At 41.8% G+C, this 18,449-nt stretch overlaps 1 protein-coding gene across 5 annotated transcripts in view; it reads right to left on the reverse strand.

The window, feature by feature from the left end:
• Positions 1-18,449, reverse strand: part of il1rapl1a (interleukin 1 receptor accessory protein-like 1a) — a 159,049-nt gene that overhangs the window by 49,172 nt on the left and 91,428 nt on the right. For all 5 annotated transcript variants that reach the window (XM_069154178.1, XM_069154176.1, XM_069154180.1 and 2 more), the window contains exon 6: positions 1,066-1,140. In XM_069154178.1, the coding sequence (XP_069010279.1) occupies positions 1,066-1,140 (75 nt within the window). The remainder of the gene's footprint in view (positions 1-1,065; positions 1,141-18,449) is intronic.

The following is an 18,449-nucleotide window of genomic DNA, read 5'->3' on the forward strand; positions in this document are numbered from 1 at the left end:
ACACAGATTTACATCAGCCTTTATGGAAGTAGACCAACCCTTTAACACAAACACACACACACACACACACACACACACACACACACACACACACACACACACACACACACACACAAGAGCAGACAGTCCACAACACAGGGATGCAGCAAACATAACAAAGAACTGACAGTGAATCTTTAAATAATTGCAAAACAGTTTTAAAGGAGAAGTCAACCCTTTCCCCAAAATCTCAGTGGAATCAAGAAAGAGACAAATGACACAAATAGCTGAAGGGCCCACATTGTGCAACCTGTTCATGCATGGGTGTGAGTAGGCTGACATGTGAGGCTGTGCCTGTCAGTTTATCAACGGCAGCAATTTTTCACTCTTGATCAGCCAACCATGGAGGCATTTTAAATGAACTACCTGCATTCAAGCTGCATCAGAAAGAAGACAAAAGGCAAGCACTCAGTGAATCACTGCACCTTCTTTGTCTTTGTCCTTTCCCCTCTCCTCCTGTCACATACCCTTCCAATCCCTCTCCGCTTTCCAGACCTCTCAGTCTTGTCTGATCGGCTTCACCATGACAGACGCATTAGCCATTCACAGAGCGGCACACACCATGTGGACAACGGACTGTGCCCAGAAATCAAGCAATATGCTGTCACAGGAAAAAAAAACCAACAAACAAACAAACAAACAAACCACACTCATATACTCCCTCACGCACGCGTGCACACGTGGTAGGCCCGCTGTGACCCCACGTCAAAAAAGACAAACAACGGCGACAGAGAGCGGCCGCCTCTCCATGTGGTGAGCCAGCGTATGGAACTCTGGCACCATATGGGCTGTCTATTGTTGACAAAACAGCCTTGGGGACATTAGCGCCGACCATTTGCATATACGGAAAACCGCTTTTACAATTGGTTTTTCTATTGCCATTTCTACAGCAAATAAAAGCGGCATCATGTATTCATTGCATGTGGAGGTGTGATGGAGAGGTTTTGTAAAGCCATCCATTTCCTGTCATTTGAAAATGACACATTGCCCTGACTGCAGCTGGAGGAAAGCCCATGATGATCTTACCTAGCTGAAGCTCCATGTTGCTCATCCTGTTTTCCGAGGGAAACAGGATCTTTGGCGGCTTGTCGGTCAAAGGAGCTGAAAGAGAGAGAAAAAAAGAAGACACAATTTAAATAAGATACGAGATACACCAACAACTGAGGCAAACTGCCTTTGAAGGGGAAGAATCGTGTGTCTGAGTGAGAGGGAGCAGCTGATGCTCTAATGACGCTAATCATCCATACGACGGATGTCAGACCTGCTGCTCAAGTCCTTCCTCGGGGGGATGCCCCAGAACAGGCAGCAGTTTTATTGTTGTTAAAAGCGTTTGTGTGTTCTGCAAGAGAGGCGCTGCTCTTTAGGGTTAAAGGGTTCCGAGAAAAGACAGAGGGTCTTGTATGTACATGACTAATAAGTAACAGGAAGGGAGAGAAAATAGAGAGGCTGTGTCTACATGAGATGATTACAAGGAGCTTGTTCCCAGTTAGAAAGACAAGAATAACCTCTGCATTTGTACTTTTTGTTTTCTGAAATTTCCTCACACTTCAATAGTAACACATATTTAAAGCTGAGAATATCCAAGCTTACAACCACAGTTTGATACCAGTGAAGCAGATAGTTGCAAAAATCCATTTCTTAAAAATCACTTCAACGTATTGGCAATGGCCTCATGAACTGAATTTTACATTGGTGTTATGGTTAGATTGGTGTGAGCATGAGGACAGTATGGGACTATGATATAGTAAACATGTAAGTGGGCAGAAATGTGTAAAAGGGCAGAAAGAGCAAGAGACAAGTGAGGAAAACAAAAACCCAACTGAGTGATAGACAAAACAACAGAAAACCGAAGTCGTGACAGACACAAGTGAATATTACTCTTAATGCTAACTAATACGATTTTGAAAAGTTTCCAAAAGAAAACTTGACACAGAAAACAAAACAGAAAAAAATAATTGAGTCTCCCACTGCTCAGCCCTAAAAAAACCCTACATGCTCGAGCAGCGGTTGGTTGTCCAGTGTACAATTGAATCAGTGCTCCTCATCTGGTAATCGCACCTTCTGTACCGCGGTTTCTCTAACTATGTCGAGCCACCATGCTGTCTCGTTGAATGTCTGCAGTGTTGAATTACCGAAATGTATGACGGTTTTGTTTCAGCGTGGATTCACTGGAATAGAACAGGTTTCCAACACGTCTCTCGCCAGCAACAGAGTAGCTTGTTACCCATTTCTGAGCAGATCACAGAAGGTTCGAAACAATACGCAATGTTTCCCACTCATAGACTTACTAGGGCGGGCCTCCCAGGTATATTGCTGGCTGCTGAAGTATATATTTGGCGATCCATTTCAGCATTCTCTATCTATTTTTTTTTTTAACCTGTCCCTCGCTTCCTTCACCTGTGTCTGCTCCGCATGTTGTCAGTGCAGCAGAGGTGGAGCTCCGCCCTAAGTGAGACGCACAGAGATCAGAGGACAGAAACTGCGACCTTCAAAGCACCTGCAAAACACAGCAGAGACTCTCACACTGAGCTGGAAAGACACGGGTGCTCATAAATAAATAAGATATTTTTGGCTGGATTGCAACAGCGGGCCCAGAGCTATAAAGCAAGTGTCTGTCACTGAGTAAGAGATTAAAGTTACACAGCAGGTGTGCTGAACGTCACAACTTTTCAAATTAAAAGCCCTCCAGTTTCACACAGGATCCAGCCATATACTAGGCTTCGACTTAGACCTTTTCTTTCAGGAGGGGAAGGAGGTCCCAATCAAAGGGGGAACACTAGATTTTATTAGTGGTATTTCATTTTAGAACGCTTCATTTGACACTTTAAAAAAACGTAGGTTGAGTATCAAATTGTTTTTGTTTACATAAAAGAAGCTTATTCAGCTGTTTCGGGTGGAGTTCAGCAGTGTGAATAAATATTACTACACATGAGTAGCTCTCAGAGGAAAAAAGGTTGGAGACCCCTGATGTAAATGTTTTCGTGTGTAGAGATCTTAATGCATTTATTTATGTACAGTCTTTTTACAGTAAGTCAGATGAGAGGAGTGCAGCCTCTGACTGCGTGCAGTACACTTCTGCACACAAAGATGTAGAGACAAAAGAACGCCTCATGTAAAGTATTATCCTGCACTCAAGAGGCAAAAACTAATTCTGCACTTTCTAAACCCGCTATGAAAAAAGCCTTATTGAATAAAACAGAAGTACCTCTCCAGGCAGGCTTTTCAGGCAAGTCTAATTATTTAGTGGTGAATGTGTGAAGGTGGCATATTCAGGCCAGTTTGTGGCCCCGTGCTTTCATTAAGATGCTTCCTCAGAGTGTCCTCACATGCCCTCTTCTGGAGCCTTATTATAGGAGCCCTCTAACGAGCTGTTTGAAAGCCCTTCTCTGTTTTGGTGTCTGTGTTTGGGAGGAACAAGCTATGTGATGTTGCTGCGCTAAGTAATTCAGCAGAGTAAAGTCTTGTCTGAAGTAAAGTGCACGGTCCTGCAAAGTGCTGGGTTTAAGGCTTCATGATAACATATTTAACAATTACCAGAGCTGCCTGAAAGAAGTGTTCCTGTGAGGCCACGTAGACCTAAATGCGAGTGTGTGTTGTGTTATGAATTCAGTTTTTTTTTCTCTGCTCAGATGTAGCACCTGCTCGTATGTAAATACTGAGTGAAGAGCACAGTGACATCTACGAGAGGGGCGGTCACGGGCTTTTAGGCACAACTGTTTGCACTGTTAATAGGTAATCACACAGCACAAATTACACTAGATACTGATACAATTTTAATTACATATCAAACTGCAATACATAATTACACAATGGGTGATCCTATAGCTAATTATGCACTGGGCAAACAAATGAGGACAAGCTGTGTATGGGACACGAAAGGGGAAGCAGGTGTGGTAAGAAGAGCGCAGATACGATGCAGACGTCAGTCGACAGAGGAGCGCTGGTGCAATTTGGAGGAAAAAAACAAAAAACAAAACACAAAAAAACAGGAAAATGTATAAAGCTAAAGTGAACCAGTCCTGAAACATGCTCCCCCTCATTTTGGCATGCTACACTTGCTTCTGAAAATCTCATTATCTTAATTACCACTCCTTTATGGGAAATACATCAATTATCACAGCTCGGGAGGGGGACACCATTTAAAATGTGGAGGATTGGGAGCAACTCCGAACAAAGGAACGATTCTCGGCTTTGCTATTACCAGGCAGAAGCTGGAATCAAGTAAGCATAGACGTAAAAAGATAATTAAACATGCAAATATATCGGGTGAGCTGTTTGCTTAATGAAAGGTTGTGTGAGAGCCTGAGAAGAGAAACGGATGCTTTATGTGTCCTTTTTCCAAACCACTTGTTATGATTGTATGCTGCGTTTTCAAGGTTGAACTTTTTATCTCCACCAATCTATGCCTTTCTGCCAATTCAAAAGACGTGTTGAACATCAGATTCAAATGAAATATCGAGTCCAAATAACTCCCGGCCCCAAGATAATTGAGGTCCAACTCATGTTTTGCTACTACGTGGTGGTTGTAGGTTCTAACTGCTGCGTCTGCATCTCCTTGTGGAGCTGTAGACCTGTAGATACACTCCTTTTAGTGGTGACACACTTTTGCTATAACACCTACACATAAAACATAAAAGACCTAAAAACTAGAATTACCGCCTTTTGGTTGAATGTCTCCTCCAGCCAGTCAAGTTGAAGTTTGTATCCACATCTGTCCAGACTCATTTGGAGGCTTTGAAGGAATCATTGTATGTGTTCGCATGCTCGGCCGGTAAAGTTCACTGACAGTAGACATCAAAATATAGATGTTGCTGAAGGGAAGCAAAAAATTTCTAAACTGTGGATGCTTTAACTCTTCAACCTGACAGCGCAGATCACAGAAGATCTATGTAATCATCAAAGTTTCAAGATGAGCCCCCAAGGACAGTGTCACCAATTCAGTATCTGACCAAATGTGAAATATGATCACTATCTCCCCCTCTGTTCCTGAGTTATGGTGTTGAATAATGGCCAGAAAAGTTTTTTTCAGAACATGATGATATCAGTGAACTTTTGGATATGAAATGCCATCATTATTCTCTCCTTTGAGACATCTTTGTGAAATTTTGTCATAATTAGCAGGAATTATTGCGTTATGGCCACAAACGTGTTTTGTGAGGTCAAAGTGACTTTTGACGACCAAAATCTCATCAATTATTCTTTAGTCAAAGTAAATGTTTGTGCCGGATCTGAAGCAGGTGACATTGTTTGAATTCTACATGAGCAGAAGGTGGATTGCTTGGCTTGTATGCAAATTGTATGCTCTGAGATCAATGATTCATTTCAAAACATTGATGTCTGAGTATCTTCAGGTGAGACGGATTGACTAATCTCTGCAGCAAACCAAGCTGAAGGAGGTGACACATCTCAGAAAACGTCTCAACCACATGGCACAGTATTGCTCTAACACGGAAAAAAATAAACTTGTAACACATATAAGAAAATGACAGAGCCTCTTTCTTTTGTACTAACTGTGTAAAATATTTAGCATGCAGTGCCTAACAAATGCAGTAATCAAAAACATGTCTGGGTTTGTGTTGTCAATGTCCTCAAAGCCTGATATACTTTGACATAAGATGGAACGTATGTATTGATCGTGGGTAGGCTTCAAATGCTTAGAGGGACGAAAGCTTGGTATGTGTGTATGTGTGTGTGTGTGTGTGTGTGTGTGTGTGTGTGTGTGTGTGTGTGTGTGTGTGTGTGTGCCCTACATGTAGATATATTAACACCAGTGTGGGACTCTTGTGGATGTAAGCTTTGTGATCAGTCATCCACAATCCCTTTTCTGGTCGGTGGGGGAAAAGCTCACTGGACTTTCCAGATGGATTATTCTGGGTGACTGGCTGTAGGCAAACAACAAATTAATGAATTAAGGTTGGAGCCGAGACATTTGGATCACTGGCCTTTTTCTGTTTGCTGTGCCATTTGTGGGGAGGTGGTGTGGGGAACGTGTGAGAGAGAAATATGCTGATGCCAAACTGGTGACCGAAGTGAAAATGAGAAGAAATGAAATGTACAAAGGACTGCCACATGCCAATTATAGGTACATATAGGCATACGAGTGGACATTATGCAATCACAGTGGTGGACGCAGACACACACATTCATGCATGAACACACACACACGGAATTGTAAACACAGGTCTGCATTATCCTTTGGTCTCACAAAATTGGCTCCCACAGGTTTTCAGATTATTTTTTAAAAAACCAACAAAGGCATCCAAGCTGGAGAAGAAAATAAAAAAAAATAGAAAGAAGGAGACGTGAGGAAACTAAAAGTCCTTGTGAGTCTCCAAAGACCGCTAAGCTTGAATAGAGTTCTGTTCTCCTCTACGGCTGGCAGACTCCTATATTGTACTGCCGGAGATCACCATATATTAACAGTGACCTTCCTCTGTACTGTTGTCACCTTTGAGCCAGTTTCATTACATTCCTGATGGTGCAATAACTGTCCTGTATGATTCCCTTATAAAGTCACCTCAGAGTATACAGAATTCAATTCCAGTTCTGACCATTTCCCCCATGAGAAAAGCTGCACAGGGAGCCGCTTGGTGTCATCTAGAGGAAGCTAATAAAAGCAGTTATATTCATCCTAAACCACATCACGCTCTCCCACTGTGCACCACTGTTGTGCCCTCTAAGAGCCATGCCTCCGGCACAGCTGAAATATTTCAACATCAAAGCAACAGGAGTGTGCTGTCTATTCCACAAATGAAGCAAAACAACTTCCTGCATCACAGTCACCGGTACCGTCAAATGGCTATCATCACAAAAAAGTGAAAAACAATTGGCCTCTTTTGGCCCGAGTCGCCAGCGCAGCTTCTCTGACTAAGCTGCGCTCGGAGTGAGTATCGGATGATGAAACATGGCAGTGATCACGCTGTTCAAAGCGGGGCTCAGGCGGTGAGGCCTCAATAATCCATATCTTTGAGAAATAAGAAGAAAGAGGAAATTAAAAGTGCCTGTCTGTCAGTTCCCCGCTCATTTGCTAAATGTGTTAATTAACCATTGGAAACTAGATTCAACAATTCATTACCTCACAAGTACGACATGAAGACTGATCAAGAATTACATTTACTAAAGGAGGAAAACGTAACAGAAACTGAAAGTTGGAATGAAAGAACAGACAGAGACAAAGACACAAAGAGAACAAAACAGACATGAGAAAATGTATTATTGATTACTAGCGGTTTACCATGATTCTGCTCTCAGCAGGTGAGTGTAAATGTGCATGTGGGTGCACATGTGCTGATGTGTGTTGCTATCTTCTCGTACAGGAGACCCATCTGTATGCTTTCCCTCCTTTAACAGGCCTTTTACGACATCTCAACATCACTTAACCAAAGCATCCTCTTAAATCAGGCTCGTGGATGCAAATTTTGTTTTATAAAAAATGCCCAGGAAGTATCCACCTCCACATAATATAATATAATGTGTTCTTACGCTATATGTACTACTTAAAAAAAAACAACCTCATTAAGACTTTTTCTCCCAGACTCTCAACAGGGATTATTTTCTACACAGGCTGATAGAAGAAGTTGTATTGTGCTCGCAGTAAGAGGTTTCGTTAAGCAGTAATGGAATGTGAAGAGTGTTTGAAATGAATGAGGAGCATTTTTATGGGTCTAATGTTTACAGAACAGTGAACGGGGATGCTAGGGTGAGGCAAGAAAAGAGTGAGAGATAACCTCAAGATTTAAATGTCTCCCTAGTGCATCAGAGTTATGCAGAAAAATGAAAACACTCCATAAAACACTTTTATGCATGAACACAAGTTCACACACACACGAAAAAATAATTCATCCCTCAACTCATGAGCTGTGCATCGAGCCAGTTTTTGCTTCTCCGTTTCAATGACAACAACGACTACATTTCTCCACCTAATTTAATTAAGTGAAAGTAATTACACTGATAAAGCAGGTAGAGCACCGGTGTAACAAACGCAGCCTCTCCTATTCACTTCCCTCTTACATGTACACACACACACACACACACACACACTGCACACACACGAACAACTCGCCCAATCATCTCTCCTCACAGTCCGTAGGGATGTGTGACACATATGGTGTGTTGCACTCTGTTGTGTTGAGGACGAGATATGACTGTTCCCGCCTTGCAGTTTCCAGATGCTCCGTGCCAAACAGATAGATAGATAGATAGATAGATAGATAGATAGATAGATAGATAGATAGATAGATAGATAGATAGATAGATAGATAGATGGATAGATGGAAGGATAGATGGAAGGATAGATGGATAGATGGATGGATGGATGATAGATAGATGGATAGATGGATAGATAGATAGATGGATGGATAGATAGATGGATGGATGGATAGATAGATGGATAGATGGATGGATGGATGGATGGATGGATGGATGGATGGATAGATAGATAGATAGATAGATAGATAGATAGATAGATAGATAGATAGATAGATACTTTATTAATCCCCAAGGGGACATTTTTTCGCTAATAACTCGCACTTGGAGCAAAGAGCACGATTCACGAGGCAGAGTTCAAACTGTTTTTATAATACTTGAATGCACTGAATGGTTATACAACTAAAGCAGCGGAAAACCTATCATTGATCCCACCTGTGGTGAGCACAGGAGGGAACTGTGTGCAAACTTGGCAAGTAAGAGCGCACATCTGCAAAAAAAAAACAAACTCGCAAGCGTGGACTCGTCTTCGTTTGAATGTACTCGTAGAAAAGGACAAGAAGAACAAAGAAGAAAAAGATTCAAAGGAGGTGCGATAAAAGATAAAGCACAAGCAAGACAGGGTTATGAGGAATCTCAAAGTGAGAAGATATGTGCGGTAAAACTCAAAGTGCAAATGAGTATGAATAGAAAGGAGGGCATATCAGTGTTTGTTTAATGAGCTGGCACCTGTTTCCGAGACCTCGGTCAGATATGTAGGGTCAGTGGAAAGAGACGAAGACGAAACGCAGGAGGTGAGAACGGAAGAATAAAATAAGGAAAATAGAAAGGGGGAGCACTCACTGGGATCAAAGTCCGCCTGGAGTTCGGCCTCAACCACATTGCTGAAGTATGGATCTATCAACAACCTGTGTAGGTGGAGCTTAGCAGTTTGTTTTGTGCCCTCTTTGAGCTCAACATCTCACTCTTTTCATCTGACTCTGATCTGCTCTGCTCTTGACCTCTTTTACTGTAGCACAGAGTGACACTTTCTTTTGTTCTCTCACCAAGAAGCCTGGCCTTTTCTTCCCCACTGTCATCTTTTCATGCATTTGTCACTGTCCCTCAACTGGCCCCACAGCCTCTTTTATCTATTTTTTTTTTACCTTTCAGCAGGCCGTGCCAGTTCTTTTCTTAGCTTTCTTTTCTTCTGCACTCAACCCAGCTTGTGCCCCAGCCTCTCCCTGGCAGCGTATGCAGTATCTGTGTTACTGTGCAGTGTATCTTGGATAATATCAGTGTGAACCTTAATGTTTCCCAGTGGCTGGAGTGTACACTACACTGTTCTTCCATTAGACCTCACCGACAGCGTGTACATATTTAATAATGCAGGTCAGTGCTTATGTCTACCAGTATGCAACCTCAGCAGACACCCTGCTGTTGCACACGCACACGTCGCACACACACACACACACACACACGCACACACGCACACACACACACACACACACACACACACACACACACACACACACACGCGCACACGCAAACATTTGCACATGCTCCAGTTGCACACACAGGCTGCTGATCCTTGCAAACACTGGCTCTGTGTGACAGGCGTACACACCGCACACTCAAACAGTACACACACCTTCCTGTCAGCCTCAGATAACAAAACCCAGACGTGGAGTGGCGATAAAGATGCCATTCCCACTAAATGAAAGAGCCAAATGTACAATAATACACATGTGTGGAGCTTAAGCAGATAGGAAAAGGGAGGGAATCAACAACATGTGACACATGAAAAGGGAGGAAAAAAACAACACCAGCAGACGAGACAGATACTGACCATCATGCGGCAGCTACTCCTACAGCAGGCGACGGCAGGATTAGTCCTGATCAGTGCTGATCTCTGCGGTGGATTCAGAGGGAAACCCTAGTGGCCTGGTATCCATTCTGTTACTCTGTCAGAGCAGGAGGACGAGGCTAACCGAGTCAACTGCGGGGGAGAGCCAGAGCAGGTGGATGCACACCTGAGGGACGGGATTAACACAGTGCTGGCGCATTACAACCAGCATGCACAGCGTAAAATCCCACTGGAAGGGTGAGTGTATGTGTCTGTCTCTTTTTTCTTCTTCTTTTTTTAAACCATGCTGTACAGCAGCCTCAGGTCTGTCCAGGTGTGTAAACACATTGGTGGTGCCAGTAGGCTACCCGTGGCGACACGAACAGGCCTGCGATTTACATGAAGCAACAGAGGAACAGATAGGCAGCCTGCAGGGTCACCTCACTGCCATCTGCTCCATCAGCTCCCTTTGACCCATCTCCACAGCAACCTCAGCAGCTACTGGTGGCCCTCATCTGTGTATTATAACTCTGTGATAAATGTGCACAGTTCCAACACACACAGTTTAGTTGTCTAAACGGGAATTCAACTGTACTTGACATTAATACGAGATCATTTCTCTGTATTTGTTTTTTATTGAACAGTCTGACAACCCAGGGCCACAGTAAAGATCGGGAGTGTGAGCCGGAGGGATGTACGACAAATCCCCGCTGTTACAGGAACAACACCATCCAGTTGTGTATTCTGATTTTCAGCGAAGACCACTCAAACGCAAGAGTACTTGTGTGTTACATTGTTAATATAAAGAGCAGAATTGTACAGATCATTCTGCAGGATAGTGCGTCACTGCCAGCCTTGGATTCAAATGCAACGACTGAAGAAATGCAAGGATGGAGTCGTGGTATTAAAATACCTCGCCATCATCTTTAGTGGATACAAAGAATAACCTCAACCCCTGCATATTTTCTGACAGAATATGTGGCTTCATTTTAGATTTTATATCCCAAAGTTTCTGTGTCTGTACAGGAATGTGCTGACTAAATTGACTGATCTACATTTCGGGCCATTCCACTACTCGTGTCAATGGGAAGGAGGGGTGCTGAGGGTGCTTCAGCACCTCTGTCTATATTTAGCCATTATTGGAATTAATGTAGATTTATGTCTTGTCACCAATGATATGGTGAATGGTTGTTTTGAGGTGGCTGAATCAAGGCGAGGACGTTCAAGGGCTTTGACTTTTTTTAATTTCACTTAGAGTTATTCAACTGTGCTAAACCTCCATGATGTGTCATATCATCAACAGCATTAAACAGCCTTCAAAGTAAAATTAGTTAAATGTTTCAATGTATTAAAGCTGAATAGGTCTGGATGAGGGAAAAAAAAAGCAACTTTCCATTATTGGTTTCAGATAATGATTTGTGGAGTGTCTTATAATTTTTGGCCTTCTGCCTGGATTGATTTGTTTTCTCTTAAAAGTGTCAGACGGACTTTGGAGAGCCTCTCTGCAGTTCCAGCTAGAACCAAGTCTAAATGCAGTTTTCAACCCAAAGTAACATTTTTCTTAACAACTGTGAATACATTTTTATATTGTCACATTGTCTGGCTGTCATAACCTGGCTGTCAAGTAATGTAATTTACAATGGAGTGTGGGCTGATGGTTTATTGTGCTGTAGATTTCTCATGCTTAAGTCACATGTTCAGTAGGGTTAGGGGGGAAGGATGGAGAGGAGTTAAAGACAGCCACTCCAATGAGAGATAATTCAATTAAAAATTCCTACTGTGCACGTGTTCATTTAAATGTAAAACACTGTCCTTTTGAAGAAATGCCACATTGTGCCCAAAGAGGCTGAAGTGAAACTGATTTAAAGAGACTCTCCTCCCAAAAAGAAAGACAGCGCCAGTATTTTAATAAGTGTCCCTAATGATACAGTATATGCTTGAAATTCTGGAGAGGCAGTTGGTAATTAAGGGAAGTCCAGACTGAGGTACGTGTTATTTTTTACATTTCAAACGTCTGACCGGCTTTGAGATTTTGCGAGTGCCTTTAAGAACTTTGTGACTTTGTATGAATAAACACATTAATTTCATTGCCATTATATTATTATGGCATTACACCCGACAGTCATTTACCTTTAAGAAAATACGTTTACATTTTGTAATTTTATGCCTTTTTTAAGCTGAATTTAGATTTTATTTATCAGACCAAATTACAATTAAATACTTGTCTCTCCCCATTAGCTACCATAGCTATTTTTGTACTTCTTTGCTGGTTCTTTTTTTTCATCTATTGTTCAATGAGTAATGATACAGCGCAACGAGATGATTTGAAACTCGCAACTACTCACAATTCGCAGGTCTGCAACAATCTGAAACCTGCAACTTTACACCAAAACAACAAGACAAATGCATTTTTATGCTCTAAACTTGAGACAACAGATCTCTCCTGTTTGGCCAATTACTCCCTTCTTTTTCTGAAGCATTTGTCATTTAGGCTTGCATCATTCAGACATATCTGTTCTTAAAATAAATTGACGAGATGATCCTTTCTTTCTTCCGTTCTAAACTCTGCCATTTAGATGAGCTGACAGTTTGCAAATGGTGTGACCAGCAGACTACCACTAGTTGACTTGTAGCAAAGGCTGAGTTATAGGCGACACCATCAGTAGTCTCTAGTCGAGCTGTAACAGGTCAGTTCACACTTCTGTAACTTTTCCCAACGATGTTTTAAAACCATTTTGTGTCATCAGAAATCTTTTGTCTGAAGCGGTCTTAAAATAATCTACGGTGGCCATGAATCTCGCAAAACACATGAAAGGCCCTCTCCAGAGCTAGGTTTTAGTTTGTCCCTTCTGGGCTACTGTAGAAACACTGTGGTGCAACATGGCAGACTCCATGGAGGAGGATCTTCTCTTTGGGTATGAAGGGCTCATTCTAAGGTAACCAAAACGCAATTCTTAGTATCAGACGATTATATATTAATGAAAACATAATTATATTTCAATTCTGCCAGTAAATCCACCTAAATCCTTTTATAAAAAGTAGAAGAAAAGGTATAACACACGTAATGAGTTCTGGCATGAGTGGACCCACTAATGCTCCACACACACTCCCTCTCCTTGATGTTAGAGCCTCTGTGCCAAACTCTAATTAGACATTCATTAGTCTCATCTGTGCAAGATATGCCCATATATGCACATTCAATATGCTCAAAGTTATAAATACACGAACATACAGCACATTAATGCAAACGCACACATTTAAAAGTCCAAAATAGACGCTGGCATTCATACAGTAAACACTCTTAGTGGAGAGCAGCAATCATGAGCCTGACCCATCTGATGGTCTAAACTGTCTCTGAGCTGCATTTCACCAGCCGACTCAAATGAAGCCAGTCACAGAACACGGTGCCAGGGTGAGGTCTGCAAATCATGTGTTTGTTTGCTTCCCCTTATTCCAAAAGCCTAACAATGCTCTTCTCTCCCAGCTTTCTAAGACAGATGGCGATCATTAGCTTTTCTCACTCCCCCTCCACTCCACTCCCCGATCTGTCACGTCTAAACCACGGGCGCTCTTCGTTTCGCGTTTTTGCTCAGTCCCTCCCCTGCTTGCCCCATCCCCACCCACCTCCCACCCCCACCCCCCCACCTCCTCACTCGCTGTCTCGGCCCGTGTGGCTCTACATGGATTTATATCTAAAGGTTTCAAACTCCAGCAGAATCTTACAACTTTAACAAGTGCTTTATCACTCTTGTCAGAAGTAGTTACGGGAGTCATGACACACACTTCCCCAGACAGGAGGAATTGATGAGAAGCCATTAGACTCCGCTGATCCTAGAGTGAATGAGAAGGCCTCCATCACTGCATTCCTTCACTCCTTGACATAGAAGCATGGACACCAGCAGTTCTCTAGACAAGCGTCAGATCCACCATTTCTTTACAAACATTCACGATCATTAGATTTGTTTGTGGTGTTTTGGGCAGTTAAAGGAAGTAGAAATATAATGTTAATGATGATCTTCACAGCTGTGATGACCCCAACATCTGCCAAAACATCCAGATTGCAATCACAAATCCGCCAAAGGCATGCAAAATGTATTCTTTGTTAATGAATCTCTGTCATTGATGGCATTATTAGGAGACACGTGGCTAAATAAACACCACGCAGTGTGGAGCGATGGGTTTTATTGTTGGTATTGTAACAGTGTTAGCTGTATGCCTGTTCGGAGTAGTGTTGAGAAGTGTTAACAGAACTCCTGCTGTCTTGCCTGCGCTGGTGACCATCTGGACTGAATTCATCACTCTGTTCTGCACTTCCTTCGTGGCCTTGACTCCTAATTTCTCATTATGGCACCACGGTTTTGGGACCAGCTATGGGAGGGGCCATTTACGAGAGGCCAATGACTGACTGTCATTGCCAGGTTTTTTTTTGTTAGTGTTGAGTTTGTTAATCAGTAGATGAAATGTTTAATTTTTATGGTTTGAAGCAACTGAGAGAGGTGATGGATAATAAATGCATGCGTACATTATTATAGTGAGAAGGTTGAATATTGCCTTTCATGATTTGACCAACTTTATTATTTTTTTCCTTCAAAAGCTAGGATATATAGCTATAAACAAGAGTTTTTTACTGGAGTTTTTTTATTTGCTCGAATATGTGATAATATATTAGGAACAATTCTTATTAAACTACACTCTCTTTTAGGTGAAACATATGGGACAGTTTGATCAAACATTTTTCATAATATCATCTCACGTGTCTTAATAATCCCAGGTGGTAATTTTGGAAATAATGACAGTCTCTAAAGTGTTGACCTCAGGATAATATTGGTGCAGTGGCAGTGCGGGAATATACTGTATATCGCATGAGGCCATTCTGGTGTGTTGTTTGGGTGGATTCAGGCACCAGCTCATTGTTTGGATTTTTATCAGTTTTTAAAGTTTGAGAAGTTTTCTGCACTCAACGCTTGAAAGTCACAGCACTCTGATTTGGGAATAAACTGGGTCACTTGTTGAACTACAGATTTTCATCCACAGATTTTGGCCTCTGAGTTGTGCACACTTATTATAAGATATGCACTATTGTGCGATACAGCTGAAAGGTAAACTGCAATTTAAGATTACCAGTAATTGGAAGCACTAGAAATGAAAAGGTGATCCACTTATATACTTTCAGGAAAAACTGTGATACAATTGAATTAATGAGGTTTGGAAAATGTGTTTTTATTTCATCACATGTGCCAGTCTCCAGTAGGTCAACACAAACATGCTAAAAAGACTAAATTTGTCTTAAGAAAAAAAAGAGTAGACTTCATTGAGACTTCTGATTTACTAGGATCGCAGTTTTCAGCATTCGGCTCTACATCCGACCTTTTTACCTCTAATGAAACTTCCACAGTTCCTTTCATGCTCTTCTACATTTAAAGCAAAACTATGTAATTTCTTTTATGTAATTCTTTCTACATTTCCAATGAACAAAATTTATGTACCTACTAAATTGGTTGGGTACAACCACTTTCTGGACATGCAAGCCTAAAGATACCATCGTGTGTGTCCCAATTAAAGGGCCTCGTTGTCGAGCAAATCTACTCGTTTGTTCAGACCAAATGCGAAGCAAATTATTCTTGCATAGCGGTTACATACAAAGTCAATGCAAAGACGCAATTGTTTGCGAATTCACGTCCGTGCAAGTTGAAAATACTTAATGGGAGCGGCCGTACTCACGTGAGTAACGAAAGGCAAACCTTGGCTTCGCGTTTGGTCTGAACACAGTAAGATTTGTGACTCATCAACCTGGCTGCCAACAAACATGACAAAGGTTGTCATATTATTCACATGTTGGGTAACTCCTGACTTTCTTGAGTTGTCGTACTTGCTGAGCGAAGACCCTTCCCCGTAACTAGCTGCTCAGTCAGTGTGAAGCCATCCTGACAGCTGCATCATAAATCCTGGTTTAGATTAAGGTGAGTACTTTGTGTTTGTCCCATGAGTGACTGATAGAAAGATCTTCCAGTACCGTTCACCTGTCTGTCTTAGAGCCGAACGGAATTTTGTTTCCTGTATCATGCAGGGGTCGCTGTTGTCGCAGCTCAGAAAAGGTTATATAGTCCTGTTTTAAGCTATGGTTTAAGAAAATGTCAGCCTTGTGGGTGCATTCAAAGAGCTAAAGAGCCTACATTTACTCAAATAGACCAACAGCCAAATTCTTGCTGGTATTACAGTGAACTCTAAGCTAATAAAAGCAGAGGAGCTGATTGAGTGCTTTGACCTCCCTGGAGATGGTCGAGGTTAAACGGGTGCAGAGCAGGTCTCTGTTTCTCCGCTTTTAAAAACCTGACATGTTCCCTGCAGGATGTCTGATACTCTCTGACCACAAATCAACCAGCAATTACAACCCTACGGAAACCCATTAACAAACACACAGTATGTATAGACACACACACACCATCATAGTACTCTCTGGAGGCGTGAAACGAAGAGGCGAAATTAAAACGCGAGGTGATATATTTGTGAAAAAGACAAAGTGTAATGTCAGGAGAGGCAGAATGTTAAGAAGAAACAAAGAGGGTAAAATCATGTGGGCCAATGGGAGTCAAGAGCATGAAATGTGAGCAAAAGAGACAGTGAGTAAGCATGAAGAGCTGCAGTATTCATCTCGCCAAATAGTTTGTGTCACATTGTCTTGACCTTTACTGTGTGCATAACATCTCCTTTGGCCCCATCCGAGTAAATCTAAAAAAGCCCAAATTGAGTACTTACGTCACTCCTCTGATGTGTCATTCAGCTCCGATGTCTGAGACGTTGTGAGTGAAAAAACAAACAAACAAACAAATGGACTAAAAGGAATTCATAGTCCTCCACTTAAATGCATTTATTTGCAAGAAAAAGCATTGGAGACTTAAAGTCTGAGTGGCAATCATGTTTGGCTGTTTTATTCTACGGCAGCGTGTTCACTGCTGTTTCATAAATAAGGAAAGTCCCATAGGGCTGGGCAGCATCCCCCCCCCCCCCCGCCCTCTTCTTTATTTCAACACAAAACCCCCTTTTTTTTTTTTTTATTACACTCGGAATAACTTGTCACAACACAATCAAACCGAAGGTGCCACCCCATCAATTTCCATGGCAACAGGGTTAGTGGCATTGGCAAATGTTGAAAACGGTGGGGTGGGCAGGTTTTTTTTTTTCAAAGCATAGTCTCAGTGGATGAGTATTGACTTGGGATTCAGAAGGAGGAAGGAAAAATTTTTCTCATTCGTAAATTAAAATGTCTAAACTTGCTACTTTTTTGTGTTCAAAATATCAATGAAGGATCACTTCAAAGTGACGCCAAAGTAAAATGACAAATAACTCTTTGGATATGTAACTTGCATTAACAAATAGCTGAAAAATCAAAATCTATTCTTTCAAAAGTCTTTGTTACACGCAGTATCTCTGCTGAGTTAATGACGGCATTTGAAATCCTACGAAATTATTTTAAAAGCCCTGTTTTCCTACTTTCCCAATCGGATAAATTTAATAGGAACAATGAGACTGAAATCACTGTTTTCTGCCAAAGTTTTGACAGTTTAGATGTTTTTCAAATCGCAATCAAACTATCATTAATAAACAGATTTGCTGGGTTTTTGAGTGGAAAACACATAATAAAAAATAACATTAAAATAGTTTCAGAACTTTGATTGTTGCTTATTTAGTCATGAGCACACAAATAATTCAGATTTAACGCCACATTTTCATGTTTTTTTTTCTAACCCTATTAAAAAAAAACATGCATGAATAATTCACAAAAACCCTTGTGAAATTTGTGTCACGGGCGACTTCAGCTCAGATAAAAGAGAATAAAGTGGCATCTGCCAAAGAAGTAGCGACCAGCACGTACTATCACATCGTCTAAGAACGAGGAGACGCGAGCGGCTGGAACGATATCGGCGTTATTTGCATTTTTTGGATACAACCACCTGTTAGCTTCAAAGCATAGCAAAAGAGGGAAACACTGAGGGTTTGACAGTAATGACTAATCATGGACCAGTGATACAAAGCGGGCCTCTTCACAGGGAGCCTTTGATGCAGGTGAATCACATCCTAAACATACCTATTAGCAGAAGTGAGGGAGGAGAGTGAGGGAGGAAGGGTGAAGAGAGAGGGGGAGGGGGGGGAAATTTGTTCCGCACGTTAGCTGGCATGCTTGGGTGCGCGAGAACAGAAGGCTGGCATAATGAATTTTGGCGTGCAAGCGGCTGTTAATGAAATAAAGAACCCCACCCCAACAGAGGTGTGAAAGTATGTGTGCTGGAGTGTCTAAGCATGTGTGCAAGAAAGAGAGGGCTGGGATGAGCGAGGGGAAGTTAGAGCAGCGAGCAGTGAGGAAAGACATGGGCGCCGGTAG

This window comes from Embiotoca jacksoni, unplaced genomic scaffold, assembly GCF_022577435.1.
Source record: "Embiotoca jacksoni isolate LCO1_2020_lvr unplaced genomic scaffold, fEmbJac1.0.p SCAF_2, whole genome shotgun sequence".
Lineage (NCBI taxonomy): Eukaryota > Metazoa > Chordata > Actinopteri > Embiotocidae > Embiotoca > Embiotoca jacksoni.